The 21,514-nt window shown below is 40.4% G+C and overlaps 1 protein-coding gene across 4 annotated transcripts; it reads left to right on the forward strand.

Moving 5' to 3' along the window:
• Positions 1-250: 250 nt before the first annotated feature.
• LOC102561009 (scaffold attachment factor B1) lies at positions 251-21,013 on the forward strand. 4 transcript variants are annotated; one of them, XM_059719520.1, is made up of 21 exons: positions 251-527; positions 1,322-1,409; positions 2,995-3,059; positions 3,147-3,425; positions 4,563-4,625; positions 5,807-5,834; positions 6,767-7,268; positions 7,687-7,733; positions 8,598-8,698; positions 9,806-9,955; positions 10,039-10,139; positions 11,618-11,763; positions 12,242-12,333; positions 13,539-13,678; positions 14,957-15,250; positions 16,837-16,974; positions 18,216-18,255; positions 19,083-19,204; positions 19,958-20,070; positions 20,263-20,329; positions 20,653-21,013. In XM_059719520.1, exons 1-21 carry the CDS (start codon positions 339-341, stop codon positions 20,774-20,776), a joined length of 2,889 nt encoding a protein of 962 aa, XP_059575503.1. In that variant the 5' UTR covers positions 251-338; the 3' UTR covers positions 20,777-21,013. The 4 variants fall into 4 exon arrangements, 3 of the variants coding, with proteins under 3 accessions (XP_059575503.1, XP_059575505.1, XP_059575504.1); XR_009457719.1 differs by lacking the exon at positions 19,958-20,070 and having other exon boundaries at positions 20,653-20,685; XM_059719521.1 differs by lacking the exon at positions 3,147-3,425 and having other exon boundaries at positions 252-527.
• The last annotated feature ends 501 nt before the right edge of the window (positions 21,014-21,514 follow it).

A 21,514-nucleotide genomic window follows, 5' to 3' on the forward strand; every position in this document is an offset into this window, starting at 1 on the left:
GCCGCCCGGTGTCACGCATGCGCGAAGACAGCGCAAGAGAGGGAGCGTGAATAAGCCTTCACACAGGACACAGCGACCTGGTCTAGCGCATGCGCAGAGTGGAGACTGCCACAAGACGGCGGCTCGGCCTTGCGCATGCGCCATGAGTTTAGGCAGCGTCCGCACATGTGCGGGTCGGCGGGGCACGGCCGGGGCCGCCGCGCAAGCGCAGCACTGCCCGCCGCCGCTCTCGTGCGCCTGCGCACTGTGAGCCAGAGTGCGTCTCGGCGGCGCCGCCATTTTGTGCTGTCCGACCGCTTTGCGCTGGTCCCTTTTCCCCTCAGCACCGCGGCGGCCCCATGGCGGAGTGTCAGTCAGCAGCCGGGCCGGGCGAGCCCGCGCTCCTGGGCGGAGGGGTGGCTCCTGGCTCAGAGTCCGAGACCCGGCGGCTGAGCGAGCTGCGCGTGATCGACCTGCGGGCCGAGCTCAAGCGCCGCAACCTGGACAGTGGCGGCAACAAGAGCGTCCTCATGGAGCGGCTCCGCAAGGTGAGAGCGGGGTGGGGGTGCGAGGGGCAGGGAGGAGGGGGGAGGGGGCCTTGAGGCGCGCTCGGCGCATGCGCAGCTCGAAACTGGCGAGACCCCCCCCCGCCGGGGAGAAAATGGCGCCAAGCGGAAGGGGGATGTCACGTGACACGACTGGGACTTCCGGGTGTGCGCGGGCCTAGTTCACTGCTGCACCCCTCCCCCTACACTTTTTTTCCCAAGAAGTGTGTTTTTACGCTCACGTGCATTTTGGGCCGCCTACCTTTCTCAGGAATGACACATTTCGGAAAAGTCCCACCTACACACCCTTCACATCCCACTAGTAGAGAATCGCTGGACCAGGAGGTCCCAGGACAGGAGACTGGACTTGTCTTCCCAGGGCGGCTGGACCTGATGATCTTGCGAGGTCCCTTCCAGCCCCTCAATGTATGAAATCTATGACTGGAGACTGGACAAGGTGGACCTGTGGTCTGACCCAGTCCATGGCGGGCACTGATTGTGTTCTGGAAGCAACTGGGAGGATTTTGCACTTCTAGGGGCAGGGGGTCGGACACGAGGATCCGTTGTGGTCCCTTCTGACTTTGCAGTCTGTGAATCTATGAATCCATCATGTCGGAGCACTTGTGAAACTCGCTTTTGGCATCGTGCATCCAAGCAGTGTTGGCCTGGTTTTAAACCGAAGTCTGTTGGGTTTTGCCACGGTGGTTTTTTTTGCCTGTGATGTGTTCAGCACGCTCAGCTTATAGTACTCTGTAAACAAACGCTGTATTTATCTCTCTCGCTTTTCCTCCCAATAGGCCATTGAGGAGGAAGGGGGAAATCCTGAAGAGATTCCAGTCGTTTCAGAGATAACGGTCAAGAAAACTCCAAAAAGAAGCAGCAAAGGTATAAAGAAGTTGAGAGAGGATATTTTTCCCTTGATTCGCTAATACATTGCGCTTACAAAAAAAACAACCTTCCTTCTGTCTGTCCTTCCTTCCACAACGTGCTGCTTTATTGATATGCTTAACCAAGCTGGTCTGTCCCCAAATTCTTTTACGTTTCTGTAGATGCATAGAGTCCACAGTCAGTTACATGAGATGTAGAAGACCTGAAATCTCGACGTTTCTAAACCAAAAAAACCCCAAAACTTCAAGAAAAAAAGCAATGCTGGTGTTGATTCCAGTTGGAACTTAAATCTTCATGTTCTTTTAAAGCTCTGCTTACCATTATAGAGGGGAAAGTCATTGGATAGTCAGAGTAGATTGGCGCAGGGGGTGGGGGGGAATCCAGTTTCTGTTTCCAGTGGTGAAGCTCTTGATTCCATAGTTTACTGTTCTTAATAGTTTAATGGTACATTTATTTACATTTATAGTTAAAAATTAACCCTGATGATATATCTATATATACTTGAAAGTTGTTTTCAGGTGATATTTCTAACTACTGCTTGGAATAATTTTGCTAGTACAAACAAATCCTCCAGGTAATGGTGAAGAATTACCTTATCTTGTGATTTTTATTTATTTTTTTTTAAAGATATGTTTCTGTTTCTGAAATCAGGGTTGTTTGTCACTGTCACTAAATCATTTTTTAAAACTAACAGTTTAGAGGTAGAACCTTCTTCAGTACTGAATTACGTATAGCAAGTATTTTGAATAATTGATGAGTAAATTGTTGAAAGCTTTGAAGTGCATTGTGCTCGATCACGTAGCCTCTCCTCACAATGCTCATGTAACAGAACTATGCCTGGCTCAGGTCAGTGCCATTAGTCACTGGCTGTGGATTAAATTGACTTGCAAATTCAAATGCATAATCATAACTCAGAATATAGAAAACGCCTGTAAAAGTAAAGAGATGGTTAATGATTAAAGAATTTTTTTCCCTTCCCAGTCAATATGTAAAACATCATTTCAGTGAAACAGCATCGAAACTGAAACATTTCTCCTTTATGGAAAGGCTATTTCTAAAAACTTTTCCCCCTTTCTTGTGCTGTTCTTTGGTCTTTGAGGAAATAAATGCCTGAGAAATGATTTGGTCTGTTGTCATGAGAAGTTTACTCTTCTGTGGTGGACACTTGAGTTTAGTAATAGCTGTTGCTGCTAATAGTATAGGTCAAAGAGATGAGTTGTTACTTCCCGTAGTAAGAATTGTTATTAGACTGATATTTTAAATAAACTTTTGAAAATAATAACAGTTATGATTTAGTCAAGTTATGTTGCTGCATTGAATCAAGTAGTCTGCAAGTACTTTAGAGAAGCTTTTGGTTGAGTCTTGTTTAGTACAACTGGTAAATGTTTAGACATTGTATTGTTCTCACTTAGTGAAATGTGATATTAAGGGGTTTTTTGTTTCTTTTTAAGAATTGTTGAATAGGAGGCCACGTGTATAACTTTTTCTGCAAAGAACTGTATTTAACCCGTGCTCTAACACAACACAGTCTGAAGAATATGGTTTTTGTTGTTTCTCATTCTAATCATCGTAATGTTACTAGGGCGCAAACCAGAGGAAGAGGGTGTTGAAGATAATGGACTGGAGGAGGATTCTGGAGATGGACAGGTATGTGCTACTGCATTTGAGGTGAAAAATAATAGTGTTACATTTAAGTCACAATGTCTATTATATGTACTTTTTTTCTTTTTACAGGAGGATATTGAAGCAAGTTTGGATAACTTGCAGGATATTGACATGATGGATATTAGTGTGTTAGATGAAGCTGAAATAGATAATGGCAGTGCTGTAGATTGCGGAGAGGATTACAGTGCTGATAATATTCTTGACTCACTGTCTGATAGTAAAGAAAATGATGATGCAGAAATGAAAGAACTTCCAGATCAGCCTACAGAATATCCTGTAGGTAACTTGGAGGCATCTCCGCAATTATCAGAAATTAAAGAAGAATCAAGAGAAATACCAGTAGTGATGGTATGCATCTCTTACATGTGTGGAATCAGAATTTTTTTTTTTTTTTTCAAATTAAATAGTGAAATTGTACCTGAACAATACTGGAAATAATTTGGGAATCTGAATTTTTTTTTTATGGTCATTGATTTTTATTTTATTTTTAAAAAATTATTTGTAGAAATAGCATTTTTGATTTAAAACATGCATAGGTTCTGTTTGCATGCCTTGTTAGTGCCCACAGTAGTAGTAATCTAGAAAGCATTACTGATTAAATCAGTGAATTCCCTGCTGTGCCTTAAACTTTACATTCCCATTTTCTCATCATTCCTTTGTTTTGGATGGTAGTCTGAGGGATACGTATGCCATAGTCTGTCTTCTTTGTAATTGAATCGGCTTTGCAACGGTTTATCGTACAATGTATTTTACATTTTATGATAACATTTGGTCTCCCAGTCATCCTGGCATTGGAAATATTTTTCACGCTGGCTTTTTGCACGTGTTAGTTTGTAATGGGCAGCATTATCTTGTTTTGCTGGAGTATAAACTTTTCTGTAATTGTTTAGGTTACTTTCTTGAAACATACAGTGGGGTACAGGAAGAGAGTAATACTCATATTACTCTGTGATGTGCTTTGTCTCCATCATCTGGATTGATCATATCCTGAGATGACTGCTTTTTCTTTAATTTAGAATTGGCAGTAATAAATAACAAAATTAAAATATTGAGTGGGTTGTATATTTTTACTGTAAAATTAATTACATTGCAATTTTTCATTAGACCAGCTGGCGGTCTAGAGGGAAACCTTGCTTAGTGTGTTTGAATAAAAGGCATATAAGGAAAAATATGCCATATGGGATCTTTTTGTTTAATGTTGACATTTATTTTCAAAACAACAAGGAGACTTTAAAGTGGGCAGGGACAGACTAGGGACAGTTTGTTACCTGATTTCTTTCTTTCTTTTTTTTTAAGTTGCAATCATCCTTAGCCAGGTTTTCAAGTTTTAAAGGCTAGTAAATATTTAATTTCATATATCTCAGGAAGGTAAAGTTAGAAATTAAATGTTTTTCCAACCTTTCAGTTTCTCATTTGGTTTCATTTTCATTAAAGATGTGATGGATATTCTGTAGGGAATGAAATGTCGCCTATTTATTCTTTCAGGCAGAGAGTGAAGATGTTGGGAACTGTTTAGATGCTACTTCATCTGATTTGATTATTGTAAAGGTAAATAAGCACAACTTTTTTAACATTACTAGCAATGATGATGTATGAACAGCTAATACCTTTGTCTCTCTGGAAAATATTCAAATGTTTTGTTCTTATTTCTTAATTTAGAAGTAAGAATATGCAGTAAGCATATTAAAACTACATGGATTTCCCCTATATATTTGTGTGTAGATTCAGAGAATTTGAGGCCCTTTTATGCTTTATTCTAAAAACAATCCAATTTGTATTCTGTACCCAACTCAAACTATAACTGTTGCACTTCACTCTATTTCCTTCATCAAATGTGTGAATACAATTTTCAGAATACTTAGATATGATATACAATGATTGAAATTATTGCTGAAACACTGGGTTTGGGTTCCAGCATCCTTGAGCATCCAGGGCTCTTGCTGACTTCCACAAGAGTTGTAGGTGACCTGTTTCTGCTGATCAAGGTCACAGAAAAAAACTTAAGTAGAACAGGGTGGCAACCTTGCAACACATGCCACAACTGGCGTGGCAGCCAGCGTGTGTGTGGCATGCAGCAAATTGGGGAGGGGACAGGCAGCTCAGTGGCAAATAGGGCAAGAAACAAAACAGTGCAGTGGATCAGGCAGGGAATAGAAAGCAGAGCAGCACACTGGGCAGAGGGAAGGGACCAGAGTGGCTCGTGGGGATGGCACAAGGCTGATTTTTGAGGCAAGTGTGCTAAAGAGTTTAACCCTAACAGATTTAGAACATGGGATTGCAAATTGTAGGAGCATGGTGTTCATGAAGCTTTTGCTTGCTAATTATTTGCATGTGTTTCTGGGAGTACTATAAATGAACAGCACATCACATGCTAGCTGAATAATACTGCTATTCTGATATTATCTAATTCTGTGTAAAACAGAAATGGCTGTATCAGTGCTGCAGTGTTCTCTGAGTTGCCACAGAAACTCTTCCTTTATGCAATTAATTCTGAGTTCCTATTCTTTTATTTCATCAGTGGACAATGCGTTAGGACTTTATGTAAAGATAGTAGGTTAAGACTTATTTAAAGATAATTTAAGGAATTTACACTTCTCACAGTTTACAATATTACCAAAACTTGAGCATTTTTTAAATTCCTTCTAGATGTAATTTGGGCCCAGTTGAACAGTGCTGTGATATATATACATATATATATATTTTTTTTTGTTTGTTTTGTTTGTTTGTAGGAAATTGAAGAACTGCCTTTGGAGCCAGGTACTGTTTAACAAAAAAACACACCTAGTTTGGAAACAGTTTCACACTTCCACCTAATCCCTTTTTGTATCCCTACTTTGGTTTTTTGTTTTGTTTTTTTTTTTTAAACTGAATTACTATAGTGTGCATTGTTCTAATGGTGGACAACCAGATCATGCAAGGGTCATAGAGATTGGAAACCCAGTCATATCACCAGATCTGTAATGGTGTCATCTCCATCATTTGAGAAAATAGGTTCAATGTGAATTAAAGTGGTTGATTAGAAAATGTTCTCATTGGCTATGTTAATTAACCTGAGCCTTGAAATTTAAAGGTTCTGCACATAAAAGCAGATCTTGTGATATCACACAGTACCATAATTCTGTAATTTTGAATAGAGGAGTTCAGGTAGTATATAAAGCTGTGGTAGGGAACTAAAGTGAATGGACTTCAGAAGAAGGAAGACCGAGTTTCTTCATGGAATTATCATACAGATATTATTCACTTTCTGGACTGCAAAAATACTTGTGCACCAACAGAAGATGCCCCAGTTTTCATGTTGGACTCTCTGCTAAAAGAATTTCACAGGAATCTGGAAATTGAACTGTCAAAAGAATTGATGCAGTCAGTTAAGGATCTTGGACTTTGGAAGCTAAATTAGGAAGAACTAGAACTCGACATCATGAAGACTGTCAAGGATCAGCCAGAAGGTTATATGTTAAGTTTATTGGGCGTTTTTCTTCCGTGTAGCTTTCGGGCTTTAACGTAAGAGTTTGTTAGAGAGCAGCTAGCCTAGGGCTCTTACTGTTGTGTCCACTAGGGTTTTCCAATCTCTGTGTAGCTTAGAAGGTCTCTTGGTGTTAGTGTGGCAGCCATGCCAGTTCCACATTTGTGATTGCTGTATTTCCCTGGTGATTAAATCTTGTGCCATTCTATTCCTGTTAAATCCGTAGAAAATGAGAAAATACTCGACATTTTGGGGGAAACTTGTAAATCTGAGCCACTTAACGAAGACAATTCCGAAGTGGAGCAGCCATTTGCACAGGAAGGAAGTAACGTGGTGCCAGGCAGAAAGCTAGCGGAGGAAGAGGACGCTCTTGCTGCCGCTGAGTCGGAGGAAGAGGCCTTAGCTTTGGACAGCAAATCGGCCCCAGCGGTGGCAAGGAAGGAGGCAAAGCGTTTAGTTGTAGCGAAAGGGGAGACAAGTGAACAGACAATAGAGGAAGAGAAACCGGAGGACTCTGAATGTTTAGGAGTAGACCCCGTAAGCGATCAGAGTAGCAAAGCCTCCCAAGGCCCGGAAGCCTCTAGTGGGGAAACAGCGGATACAGGCGCGGGTGCCGAAACCAAAGATAGTAAAGAAGATGCCAAGAAACCCGAAGACAAAGCTAATGCTGAAGACTCATCCGCTACTAAAGAGTCCTCTACCAATGAGGGCGGTGATCAGAAAAAGAGGTTTGTTTTTTCTCAGTTCTAGACCAGATGCTATCTTTTTTCATTGGTCATTAAGTGATGCAAAAAAGCTGTTTCCTTCAATTGGCCAGCGAGACTGATGAAATTGTAGCTTATTCCTAAAGAATCTCTTTTGTTTCTTGTGCAGTTTTTAACCAAGGTCTTGATTTCTTTCCTTTCCTCAACCTTCAAAGGTTGTTTTCTTAATTTGTTCCTAATTTTTATTATGTGCCAAACAGAATTAATTATCTGTTTTAAGCAAATGACTTCCCTTATTTCTTGTCAGATTTCTTAAAACAAGTTTGCAAAGGTCTTTTTATTTCACAACTAATTTTCTGGTAGGTATTGAATGCTAGTGCATATAAGAGTTAGTTTGGTTTCTGATTATTCTTTGTTCACTAACATCGTTTTTTGTCTTTAGCTCTATTGAGGATGCAGAGACAAAGACAGTCTCAAAAGATGAGAAAGGTAGGTTTTAGAAATGAGACTGATTTTGGATAAAATTATTGGGCCAAATCCTGACATAAATTGACTGACTGAGGTCAGCAGAATTCAAGGGAAAAATTGGGCTTATGTTTTGGCCGATCTTTTATGGGTTTCATTTGGCCATAATCTTCCCTTAAGAGTGTATACCTAACTGCTATGGCTTAGTTCTGTTAATCTTGGTGGGATTGCTCCCAGTAGTAGCATTTAAGTGGATGTGTAAATTGTGTTTTTTCAGGATTAGGATGTGCCTTTGAAAGCACAGTAATGCTAAGAGGGAAATTAGTAAATTGCTTTATTCAATGTGCGTTTCTCACATCTTCAGGGAAGACTGCCAGTGCAATGAAGATTAACTTTCTTGTAATTCAGGTTAACTCTTGTGTGATGAGAATTGATTAGATTGTCTCTCCTAACAAGACTGTTACTTTTGACTAGCTCTAACTTACATAAAATAGTCTTGCTGATGGACTGCAGTAAAGGCAAGACTTTAAAAACGTTATCTAAAACTTTCTGATTAGATTTCTACTTCCTGTGGTAGTCATTAAAGAAATTCAGGTCTCTAATAGTGGGTTGTTTGTTAGTTTTTTTGCAGAAACTCTCTAGTTGAAAATACCATATCATGCTTTTATCACTCTGCATGTCACAACACTAGTGGTTTGTTTTGAGATACAGAAATTAAACCTCATGTACTGAAGAGTGATGAGCAGGTCTAAACGTTGGAATTGAAGTGGTAGTGTAGTTTAGATTTAGTATGGGCTGTAATTTATGAAAGTGGAATTTCTAGGGAAATTGTTTTTTGAATGCAGCGCTTCTCTGATATAGTAGTGTTTAATAATTTTTTTAAATTAGGTCGTGCAAGTAGCAGTTCTGGTAGAAATTTGTGGGTTAGTGGACTTTCCTCTTCTACCAGAGCTACGGACTTGAAGAACCTTTTCAGCAAGTATGGAAAGGTATGTGTTGTACAGTGCTTCTACATTCAATTTTACTTACTAATTTTGATAAAAGGGTTTAAATGCTGTACCATCTAGCTGTTTCTTTTCTAGTAAGGAACAGCATATTGAATTATGAGGAAAGTTGGCATGAACTAGTTGTATGGTTTAACAAACAAAGCAACTGGACAGAAAAATGCCATGTAATTAGTGGCAAGTTTCCAGAGGCTGGATTAAACAACAGGAGCTGGGCTTTTAACCAGCTTTTGAAAATAGCTCCCTACAAATATAGCACTTCACCAAATACCTTTCAAAATTTCTGGGGAAAGTAAAACACTGGTTGCTTACTTCTGCACCCCCAGTCACTTTACCATTCACAGAAAAAAAATGAAACCAGGATGTTTTCTGCAAGCCAGGTCTTAGATGCTACCTGACTGGCAATTTGTTAGTGAGGATTTTCTGAATGACACTCAGGTACTCTGTATGTTTGCTTATCCAGAAAAGTGCATCTTTTTACAATGTCAGTCATGCCTGTGGTAGTCCAGTGTTAGCATTAATTGCTTTAAAGGTACTTTAACAAATCCATACATCTGCATTTTATTACTGAATTGAAGAAACTAGATATCTTACCCCAGCCAAAGATTCAGTAGACTGATATGCAAGATAAGAAACAGTGGGGTAGTGTACAGCATGTGACTGGCCTCTGTGGTCACTGGACTGTGCAGCAAGGATAAGATTTCTGGAGAACTAAAATCTGCATTATAATCTTAAACTAAAGTCTTCCCAACTATTTTGGCACCATCACTGCCATGTATGGAAATATTTCTAGTACTTGGAGAAGTACTTTAATGGCAGATTTTTCAGAATTCTTCCGACCAGTCTACTTATATCTCTGTTCCCCTGTATAACTTTGGGGTCATTTGCAAAATAAACTTGGCTCAGTTGGACAAATGCTTCTTGTTAGAAATGCTGATCTTCCAGTGCAGTTTCAGAAGAGCAAATGGTCTTGGTTTACACGGTATTGACGAACAATTCTTTTGGTATATGAGGGACTTGGCAGTACTTAAGTTGTAAATACATGATGTTCTGCAGTTACAAAATAACTTGTATTAATTTAATTTTTGCAAGGTGGTTGGTGCAAAAGTAGTAACTAACGCTCGCAGTCCTGGTGCTCGCTGTTACGGTTTTGTTACAATGTCCACATCTGAGGAAGCAACTAAATGTATTAGTCACCTCCACAGAACAGAGCTACATGGAAAAATGATCTCTGTAGAAAAAGTAAGTGAGAACTTTCCATGATTCAGTGTAATGCAAGGATAAAAATACTGCATAGACTAATGCTCTGATATTTAAAATTCCAGGCAAAAAATGAACCAGCTGGGAAAAAACCTTTAGACAAAAAAGAAAATGAAGTAAAGAAGGAAAAAGACAGACACCATTCTACAGATTCCAAGTCTGAAAAGTAAATTCTTTTTTTTTTTTTTTTTAAGAGATCCTATATTTGAAATATTAAAATGTAATGCAAAACCAGAGTTAAAGAGTAATAACAAATTGAAAGATACTTTTGGAAGTACTGCATCGTGATTGGTTGGTTCATACTAACCCTCAAATAACTTGGTTTGCTCATAGAGCAGGACAGGCATTTTTATTGCACTCTGTAGGTCTTGCTTAATGGATCCCATTTCAGAATTTTTTTCATCTGAGAGTGAATAGCAACAAGTTAAATCTGTAACCCAGTTCCTCCTTATGTGTATATTTCAAATTTGTGTCTCTGCTTCAGTTCAGGACACCCTAATGTCTGATTGCCCCCACATACCTGGTGCTTATTTAAAATGGTACATTAAGACAATGATGAAATTCTTAGATCCTGTGAATTGTATCTGTGAAAGATCAAAAAAGGGGGTCTTGGGTCTAGCATATGCTAGTACAACGTTGCTGGCATAGCAGACCCGTGTAGTGTAAGACCCAGTTTCTGCCTGCAAAAATGGTATATAACTTTTTGCTCTGTTCTACTTTTGTCTTTATCTGCGTTTTAAGAAGGGACTGGGTTATCACTGAGTAGTTGAGACAGACGTGGTGAAGAAGAAATCACAATGGTGCCACGGGTTCTTTTGTAACAATCCAGTGCAGTTGTTTGTAACTTGGAATCTAGCCACATCTTTTCAGGCCCTGTACTGGCATCTCTTGAGTAAATTCACTCACAAAACCAGCATTGACAACATGATCTTCAGCATGATTATTGCTGAATGTACTGTCTCCTCACAGATGAGGATTAAAGGGTCTCTTTATGTTCCTTGGAGTGGGTCAGCTCTATAAATTGTCATATCATCCTTTTGTTTAGGCTACTTCATTAAAAGACTAGTCCCTGTTTTTAAAACAGCCTTTGGAATGGGCCAGGAGAGAGATTTTTCCAGTGTTTATTTTTTGTGGGGTTTGATAGCCTTTGTTTGTGAGAGGCATCCCTTACACAGTAGTTTATTTGCTGCTTAGAGGTCACTCCATATTAAACTACCTTTCAAAACCCCTGATTGTGCTTTGACCATCTTGCTTGGTAGATTCTTAGGATTCAAACGTTTATGCAAAAATTCTTATTCTGAATGAGCTCATAATTTTTGTGGGTGTCTGCATTTCAGTTCCAAAAAGTGAGCTGGATATGAAGTTAATCATCAAAATAATTGAAATTTTTATCAAAAACCATCTGGAGAACTTGTGTTCAAAAGAATCACCTGTCTTTTCCCTTGCATCTTTCAAGCTTTGATATTCAGTCAACTAGATTAAAAATAATAAGATGCAAATGTGTTGTGTTTAGTATTTGGCAGATGAGAAGAATTTGTTGCAATTTCAATTTTTAAAAGACTGGTTTGTGCAGAAGTCGAAAAGGAGTGCGTGCATCTAGACTATTTCCTCTGTACTTTGCTTTAAAGCTCATTTTATCTGTAGGTCTGTCAATATTAAAAAGGATGAGAAGACCGACAAGAAAGATGATGCTAAGAAAATGGAAAAAGATGGCAAAGATGAAAAAGAAGGAAAAGAGAAAGATGAACAGAAAGCAGGAGTCACGGATCGCTCAAGGATAAGCAAATCAGGTAGCTTAAGCTGCTTTGTTAATATAAATGGGATACCGTATTACAGATGTCGTTCACATGGGCAGTTAACAGCTGACAAAGACATCCCAACAAAATGACAATTGTGTTGTGCCATAGCTAGACAGTGGAGTCTCTGGGGAAAATTATATTCCCTTCTTTTGGAGAGTTCTGCCCAATGCTTTACATTCACCATTTTGAATAGTCTGTCTTGAATGTGTTAGTTTCCTAAAGGTAACAAACTTTGAGCATTATAAAGTGGTGCTTTTGCTGATGTATCTTACCTGCTGGAGCCAGTGTCATATTCAAAGTCTAAACAAATTTAAAACTTTAAATCTAAAATATTTTTCTGCTTTTGCGTTTCCATAAATGATTATATCCACCTAATCTGATGACTTCAGTTGTTTCAAGAACAGTTTAACGTTTCTTAGATGACTTAAATGGTCTTTGGTTTGTACTTTTTCCCCTCTGGTTTAAATAGGAAGTCGAGGAACTGAAAGGACAGTGGTGATGGATAAATCCAAAGGAGAACCAGTTATTAGTGTGAAAACTTCTACTACATCAAAAGAAAGAGTGAGTATATTGTTCATAGACACCAGGGCAATCTTCCCTGAAAGATCTTTGTGGAGTGTCTGATTTACATTTCGAGAACTTCGGTTTTCCTTTTTTAAACCAGTATGAACTAGTAACATAACGCAGTTTTGATAAACGTTTGTGCCCTGCCTATGCTGTAACCATAATCATTGATGCTAGAGGCAGGAAATTGCATTTGTACTGTAACAAGGCCACTGAGACAACATTGTCTCTTAAGGTATAGGATGCAGAGGAGGGGCTCTTGCATTTATTAAAAATGGTATGGTCTCATCTTATGCTTGCACATTCTCCTCAGAAATTGCAGCTAAGTGACTGTTTTTAGTATAAATACAAGGATTCCTTTGGCCTCGGCTCCTTTCTGTCTTATCTGCAGTGTCGGCCATTACAGCTCCTAGTAGGGAAGGGTTGATGGGTTCTTTGTGAGCGTATACAGTGTACTCTGCTGAAGTGTATAGCCTTGGAACTGGAAAAAGCTATGTACTTAGACCGTGCATTTATTTGATAAGCAGTGCTCCTTATGTGTACAGCACCCCTACACTGTGATATTAGCAGGCCTGAAAATGAACTATGTGCCCTCATTTTCAAGGCCTCTAACAGTCAGTTTCAGGCCTGCTAATTCCCATAATTCCCCTGGTTTCTGAGAGCCACCCTTTGAGAGATCATTTTCCTTTGCTCTTCCTAGTGGAGTTAACTGTACCATTAGTTTCAAACTAGTATGGTTAGGTACAGTAAAATTAACTCTGCAGTTAAAGGGAGCACAATTGTGAAATATGCACTTAGACATTTTATGGATGTAACCAGCACGCAGATAGCCAGGGTACCCTAAACCAGTGTTTCCCAACCTTTTCCAGCCCAAGCCACACTTACATTAATAAAACTTTTCAGCAGCACCTGTTAAGGCATTCCCCATCCTCATACCAGTTGTAGCTCATCGCCATGGCAAAATTCTGTGTCGTACCTGTTCATTTCTGATGGCACACTTTTGTGCTGTGGCACTCTGGTTGGGAAACGCTGCCTTAAACAACGGGCAGCAAATTAGGACTCGTGTTGTGTTTCACAGTTAAGCAAATTATGTGCTTATCTGCTATGCATATGTGGAGTACTCTGTAAATGGGCATTAACGTTGCCTTTGGAAACTTAATCCAAACATGTATTTAATTTACTATATTACCTTGATTAAACAGAGCACTAAGAGCCAGGACCGCAAATCGGAGAGCAAAGAGAAACAAGATATCTTGTCATTTGATAAAATCAAAGAACAGCGAGAACGTGAACGCCAGCGACAGAGAGAACGAGAAATCAGAGAAACAGAAAGACGACGGCGGTGAGTTTCATATTGACGCTTCTTTCCCAGCAGAGGTATTTTCTTTCAGAGTAGCACCTGAGGGCTTTTCCTCACTATTAGTATTTTTGACAGCCTTCAGCTTGCAGTATCTAGACTGCTGTTTGCAAAATAATCAATAGATTGACAGCAACCTCTTTAACGGTAGGTGATGTTCAAATGTGATCCCTGATGCTAAAACATAGACAGAGTTTTCTTACCTTTAACAGCTGTTCTTAGTGGTGTGGTGATGAGAAGTTTCTCCCCAGGAACCAAACATAATTTGCCTGTGAAATCCACAGTAATGGATAAGATCAGGGAAGTGGTCATTAAAACTGACTACTGTTCACTGCAGATAACTTATGAAGGTTACTGTTAGTCCCTTGTTTTGACTGCGAAACTTGTTCACAAATGACAGTTTTGTGTTGTGGTTCATTTTATAGCTGAACTTATTAAACCATAGGGAATGTTAAATTGCATACTTGATACTTGACCAATTTTTGCAAGTTTATAGCAGTTTCACATTTGCTGTCATGCAAGAGATAAAATGGCCATAAAACATGTCAAAGGATCATTTATTCTACTTCGAAAACATATCTTGATAGCACAGAACAGGAGAACATTATCCTACAGTGACATTGTATTCTGCTGGCAGTGTCTGTTACAGAAATGGCATGTTTGTGGATTTTGTTACCTTGAGTTTAGCATTATTTATGTTCAAAATTTACTGTCTTGTATTTTTTCCATTGGTTAGTGTTTATATTTTCCTAATAGCCTTAGTCAAAAAAGGCTTAATGGATTTTGCTCTAAAACTTTGCACTTCAGTATTCTTTCAAAGACAGACTACTGAAAGATTTTTCACGTTTTACATTTAATTCTGCTAAAACGACTCTGAGCCTTGCTTATATTTAATGACAGTTTCTTTGGGGCAGAAGTGTTTCCCTTTTGTCAGAATTGCACACCTCCTTTTTCCTTTGACACCAGGTACAGAATGTATAGAGAGCTTGCTGGCCCAAAGGAAGCATTTTCAAAATTGTTTTCAAGAAAAGGAATGGTTACCACTACACACTGCTTGCCTCTTGTCTCACGTGTTTATTGATTTTTATTTATTTTTAAACTGTTCTAACTGGCTATGATTTTAGTGAGGAGGAAAATGCCCAAGCTAATGGGGTTGTACAAAGTGATCTAAGAAACTTGTCACAACCTGCCCTCCTCCCTTCTCCCTGAAACTGAAGGTGTGCACTTCTTATGATAAAGCAAATCTCCACTTGAATTACACAGAGAGCAAGAACGGCGAGAGAGAGCACAACGTCTTCAAGCCATTCATGAACGGGATGAAAGACAGAGGCTCCAGAGAGAGCGGGAGCGACTTGAATTTCAAAGGCAACGTCTTGACAGGGAACGTATGGAGAGGGAGAGACTGGAAAGAGAGAGGATGCATATAGAGCAAGAGAGGAGAAGAGAACAGGAGCGCATTCAACGGGAGAGAGAGGAGCTGCGGCGCCAGCAAGAACAACTGCGCTACGAACAAGAGCGGCGGTCTGCACTGAGACGACCATATGACCCTGATGGAAGGTAATGGTGCTTGCAAGGCAGTTTTAGAGACCCTCTGTGATATGAGGGCTGGCGAAGTAACCAGCAAATGGATTTTATGCCGCCAGTAAGTGTGCAGAGAACAGATGCTGAACTTCACAGCATCGCCATACTGTTCGCAGTTCAAAGTTTGTTTACAAGTTGCTGTTCACACTTTGTTATATTAATTTGATCTTTCTAAATAGGCACAATCAGCAAAATGCACAGATGTGTTAGGCATTGCCGCTCTGAGTTTGCTCTCTGAAGTGCCTTAGAAAACATGATGCAGCCAGACAGCCATAGCAGGTTATGGATTCCATCCATTACCACGCCATGCTCTCTGAGTGCTGTGACATGAACTGCCTTGCTGCTTCTTGAATAAAGGAAGAGTAACTTTCCCCCTCGTACTTCGAATCGGCTTTCAGCTACCTGCATCATGACCTGTATGGCAGTGGGAGTTTCTTCCTCAGTTGACTCTCACAAGCTTTAAATCTGCTTTGTTCCTGTGTTTTTCTTACCCCAGTGTGGCGAAAGAAGCTTATACCTTATCAAATTACATTTCACTTTGATCATTTCTCTGGCAGTTTTTCACAAACCTCTCAGTTTATGTTGCTAGCTGAGTACTGAATTTTAAAGTGGACCAGGTTGCATAAAGAAAAATACATCATTCATAAGTTGGGCACCTGTGTTTCTGTTCAGAAAATTGTTGTTCCCCAGTTGCATTTACTTTATTAAATGATTTGTGTCAGGGCGTGATTAGTCTTTCACGGAGTTGCTAATAGCCAGAAATGTACTTAGCTCCCCTGTTTCTTGTAGTTGTAGGAACATGTCTATAATGTCCCCATCGTAGGTCTCTGAGGATTTAAAAACAAACCAAAAAGCTGTAGCATTCAGTGACTCCTGTTAATACTGACATTGCAGGCTTACAAAGCTCTGAATGTGGCCGAATGTTTTCAGGCATTCTGAATCGGTGTCCTTTGGGATGTCAGTTCACACACAACTGCAAAGATGGAAGGCTTGTAAAATGATAGAAAAAGTTGCTTGAATTGTAAGATCTTTGGGGGTTTGCTCACCTGTTTCTGATGCACCTGAAATCTAGTCACTTGGGTATAAATTTTACCCTTGGTTCAATTATAGTGAATTGGATTTTGCTAAGGATGAATTTGGCTGTCATTCACGCCACTTTAGTACAGTTTTATTGTAAGGAAAATAAAAAAGCCAGTGAAATGTACGTAACGCTGTTTGATGACATTGGTTATTTCCGTCTGACTGCTACAGATACTAGACTCAAGGGAGGGTGAATGAGTGACTTAAACTGTGGATTTGAATCCTCAGAGGCCAATGTCAGTAAGATGGAATAGCCGCTTCATTGTAACACATTCTGAGATTGAAGGGTGTGTAGTAGTGATAGTTAACTCTTTTCTGAAATTGAAGTGCCACATCAGTCCGGTGTGTCAGCAATCTTAATTATTTAAAATAAAAAATAATTATTGAAAGTTCAGATTAACTAACTAGATGCATCAACTGAGACTTGATTTGAAGACAGCAAGAGAAGAAAAATCATCATCCCAGTACATGCTTTGTTACAGGCGGGATGATCCGTATTGGCCAGAGGCGAAACGAATGGCGATGGATGATAGATACCACTCTGACTTCAGCCGCCAAGAGCGCTTCCATGATTTTGACCACAGGGAACGTGGCCGTTACCAAGACCATTCTATAGACAGGTTAGTAAGGTGACATATTTTTTTACATACCTGATTTACTATTTTCCTTACAAAACAGCACAGAAACAAAAGTAGGGCATCACAACGTGTGCTCATCTGCAAGCTTGTGTTCATGGTGTTGTCTGTTATTTTTAGAACGGCCTTGAAAAATGTTTGTTCGTATTTGCCTGAAAAACATTGCAGTTTCATGCCAGGTGTTTGGAACAAGCCTCATAAACAAAGCCCCCTCTTATACACGCTGAGTGGGTCTCCCGTGCTGCACTTGGAAGTAGAAAGCTTCTGTACAGATAACACTTGCACAGGGTTCTCAGTCCTGCTTCCTAGCTCTTTAGACAAGGCTAGTGAAAATCGTCTTTTGGTTTTAAAGCTGTGCTTTCTCCTCTGACACTGGAAGTCTAGTGCATGAAAGGCGAAGCTGGTTGTTACATATTTGTAGACCTGCACCTTTTTTTCCCCCAAACCATGTGAAAACACTTGTTAGAATCATAGGAAGTTAGGGTTGGAAGGGGCCTCAGGAGGTCTCATCTAGTCCAACCCCCTGTTCAGAGCAGGGCCAGACCCAACTAGATCATCCCGGCCAAAGCTCTTGTCTAGCCAGTTTTTGAAAATCTCCCCAGGGTGGAGCTTCCACCACCACTGTGGGTTCTGCAGACATTCACATTTGGACTTTTTTACAGCAATTTCCAGGGGTCTGGGCTGGCACGGGTGCTAAGGCAGATGGTTGACAGCCTAGAGGTCGCAAGTTTGAGGCCACAGCAGAAGCGCTCATCGTGCGGCCTGTCATATTCCAACAAAATCTGTGAATTCTGCTACATAACTTGTCACAAGGACCCAAAAAAGGAAAGGATAGCAACTGAAAGCTTCATGTGGGAGCTATTCCACTTCAGTTATTTCTTCAGCTCCTGTTGGTCCCAGTGATGTTTATTAGGTAGCCTTTCTTGGTCTCAGCCTTGCCTCCTAGTCTGATTTAGTACCATTTTCTCAGGCACTTGAACATGCTTTGTGCTACCTCGCTCCCCAGATTTTGGCGTACGTTATTTCAGTCCTCTGATGTGTTTCTGCTTTAAAACACTTAGTGTTTCTCTGCCTCAAACACTTGATTTTTAATTAAATAATTAAATATGTGTTGCGATTTTCTAATTGAAATGTAGTTGTTATTGCCTGGTGGGTTACTTCCTGTAAACTAGAGTCTGATTATGTGATTGTTACTGATTTTATTGAATTGCTCCTTTTTATTCCAGGAGAGAAGGTTCAAGGGGAATACCAGATAGAGATTCACAGGTACGTTCAGTTCAAATGATGGTTTCATAAACCACATAAATAGATTATGCCTTTCACTGAGGAAGAGCGCAGAGCATGTTCCAAACTGATACACCAGGTTCATGTTACCTGCTGCTTAAATGCAGCCAGCACTGGCATAAAACGTAGCAGCTGTTAAATAAGCAATTCATTTCTTGCACTGAATGTGCAAAGCATAAATTAGTTGCTAACTAGGGCAGCTGTCAAAGATTAGGGAAGAACTGTCTCTAAATGATCGGAGTTACCATATGCACTCTTCTTTGTGGGCTAGTAGGTGAAAATGAAAAGTGTTCTAGTTATTGGTGTCAGATGTTTGTAAGTGTAAGTGGTAATTTATTCTGGCACTGTCTTCATGAGCAGAGAGAGGTACCAGGAAGGAGTTCACAGCTTGTAGTCTACCTAAGTGTGCTATAGAAAATATACAGTCCCATAACCGGTAAAGGCAAATCTGCACAAAAGCAAATGCATGACAACTAGATCAGTACCTTGAAAATGTGTGTTCTGTTGGCGTTATCCAAAGAGGAGGAGCAGAAATGGAAGTGGTTCATGTAAAGTTATCTAGCCATAGTGTGACAATAAAAGGGAGTTGGCACCCAGAATAAACTGCTTAGAGAAGTAAGAGTCAGTGAAGAATAAAACAGGTAGCGTTTAAAGCTCTAGAAGCTCATGCAAAGACGGACCTCATTGAGTCTTGCTGTCCTAGCTTGTGCTGACTTCCGATAGGCTATTCCAGTGGTTTAAGGTTGTTGACTAGTATACCTCTGAGAGGAAGACTATGGCATTCCTGTGCATGCTTTTTTGCCTTTCAGCATTATCCAGATGAGCGGCATGGAGGACCAGACCGCCATTCAAGGGATGCACGAGACAGTTGGGGCAGCTACGGGTCTGACAGAAGAATGAGCGAAGGGAGAGGGATCCCCCCACAGTCCCGGTTAGTACGTGGAAATGCGGGCCATCGCTCACCAGCACTTAACATGCTAATGCTCTTTGAAACCTCAAATGTACTTCCAAAGAACAACAGTGGGTGCAGTTTTACAAATAGAAATCCTCTCCAGATGTTTTCATCGAAGGGCTGTTCTTCCTCGGATGGGCAAGAAACTTACACAGGTAGCTCCCTTGTGCATCAAGAATGTAGTGAGTACAGAGCTGCTGAACTAGCTGCTCTGCTGGTAACAACCACTCTATTGGAAGGGCTGGCTCTTTTGCAGATGAGGTGTCCTTCAGGCCCTTGTGCTCCAGTCTCTTTTCAGAGACTATCTCATGCATAATGGTCTGGATTGACAACAGTATTCAGAGCAATTGGCTCAGAATCCTTATAGGCTGGGACTCCGTTGGAATCCCAGAAGTATCCTTTCAAAGGCTTCAGTGAGCAGATTTATGCCACTGTAACTTTGAAGTGACGTTATTTGCTTAATGGAGCTGCGGTGCGGTATCAGCTGTTCATGTCTGTGTCGACCCATGCTGAGAAAATCCAATTCCTTGTGATGGGCTGGTTGTCCAGCAAGTTTCTAATTAGGGTTTGTCCAAAGAGAGAGGGGTGCTTATAAATATGGGGCAGGTAGAGATGTAGTTTTGTACATGATTTTAATCAGCTTTTATGTATGGGGTCTGGTATTTGACTTTACCCTATGCTATCAAATTGATGAGGGACGCACCTGGAAGCTTTTCTTTTATTTTTTTTAAGAGATGGACGTGACTGGGGAGATCATGGTCGAAAGTTAGAGGGGCATCAAGATCGTTCATGGCAGGGAAATGTGGATGGAGGAATGATGGGACGGGATCATGAGAGATGGCAAGGTACACTTGCTGCTTACCAGCGTGATTGTGGTTTTTTCCTATGAATTGCTGCTACTGAACTTTTAGTGGTAGTTAAAATTCATACAGAGCTTTTAACAGTAACAGCATTACAAAGCAAGCAAGCAAAATTCTGGGAGCAAGGGGGGTGGTTAAATTTTCCTATTAAAAATGCTTTTCTTGCTTTTTTACCAGGTGGTGAAAGAGGTATGCCTGGTCAGTCAGGACCAGGCCATGTGATGAATCGAGGAGGAATGTCAGGGTAAGAAGCTTTGTCAAGGGTTTTTAGTCCTCGCCCGTCACTTCCTATTCTTCTAAATCCCACACTTGTGCACGCTTCTTTTAATTGAATCATTTGGACGTTCCAAGAGCTAAAAGAATTGTGCGTAGCCATGGAGAGCGCCAGCTCTTAGTCTCATTACCATTAGTGATGTGTCACTTAAGACAAGAATGTTCCAGCAGTTTTATCTGGTGCACTGTATTTCAAGGATAAAAAAATGACTCAAAAGGTAAATGCCGCAAACTTAAAGCAACGCGTTAACTTTCAGCTTATAAAATTCCTGAATGTTTGGCCTTGTTCTCTAGGCGTGGGGGCTTCATTCAGGGTGGAAACCAGAACCAGATGATGCAGAGTAGTGGAATGCAAGGGTTCGCAGGGCAGGACAGAGCAAACAGACCCAACGATCCACGCTTCACCCGCCGCTACTGAAAATTTTAATTTTCTTTGAATGCAAGATGGCGACAGTGGTGAATTCTGTTACCCAGGGTCACCGTCAATTTATGTAATTAAAGAAATTGCTGCCATATTGTAGCTGAAATATTATGTGAACTCATTTGTTTGTTCAGCTTTTTTTTGTAATAAATGTGTTCTTGTTCCAACACCACTTAAGTTTCTGTTAATGAAACATTCCATTTTTCATAAATAATAAAACCAGTTTACAGCTAACGCTTGTTTCCATGGTCTTTGGCCATATTCTGCTGCAAGATAGGTATTGAAAAAATCGCAATATCTTTGCAAGTGTGTGTGTGTGTGTGTGTGTGTGTGTGTGTGTGTGTGTGTGTGTGTGTGTGTGTGTGTACAGAGCTATCAGACAGGTCTGAGTATTAAGTACAAGGCATTAGGAAGAGTGAAAAAGAACTTCTGCTTTTTCAGCTGCACCCTAATCCTTTAATGATCCCCAGCAGACCAGGCATCAATGTTATTTCACCTAGAAGATGCTGCCTTTAGGAGCTTCCAAAAAGAGTGCTTGCTCCATTGTTGGCAGTGCTCCATTCATTACAGGAAAAAAAAGGACCCCCCCCCCCCCATTAAAATCATCCAGACTGGTGCGCACACCCATAGCTATGAAGACATTGAGGCAGAAAATGTCATTGATTGAGTCACTGGCAGCTGCCTCTGGGTATTTGGTTTCTAAATCAAATGCTGACCAGGCCTATTGGTGAAACT

The sequence above is a fragment of the Alligator mississippiensis genome, chromosome 16, assembly GCF_030867095.1.
Source record: "Alligator mississippiensis isolate rAllMis1 chromosome 16, rAllMis1, whole genome shotgun sequence".
In the NCBI taxonomy this organism is placed as follows: Eukaryota; Metazoa; Chordata; order Crocodylia; family Alligatoridae; genus Alligator; species Alligator mississippiensis.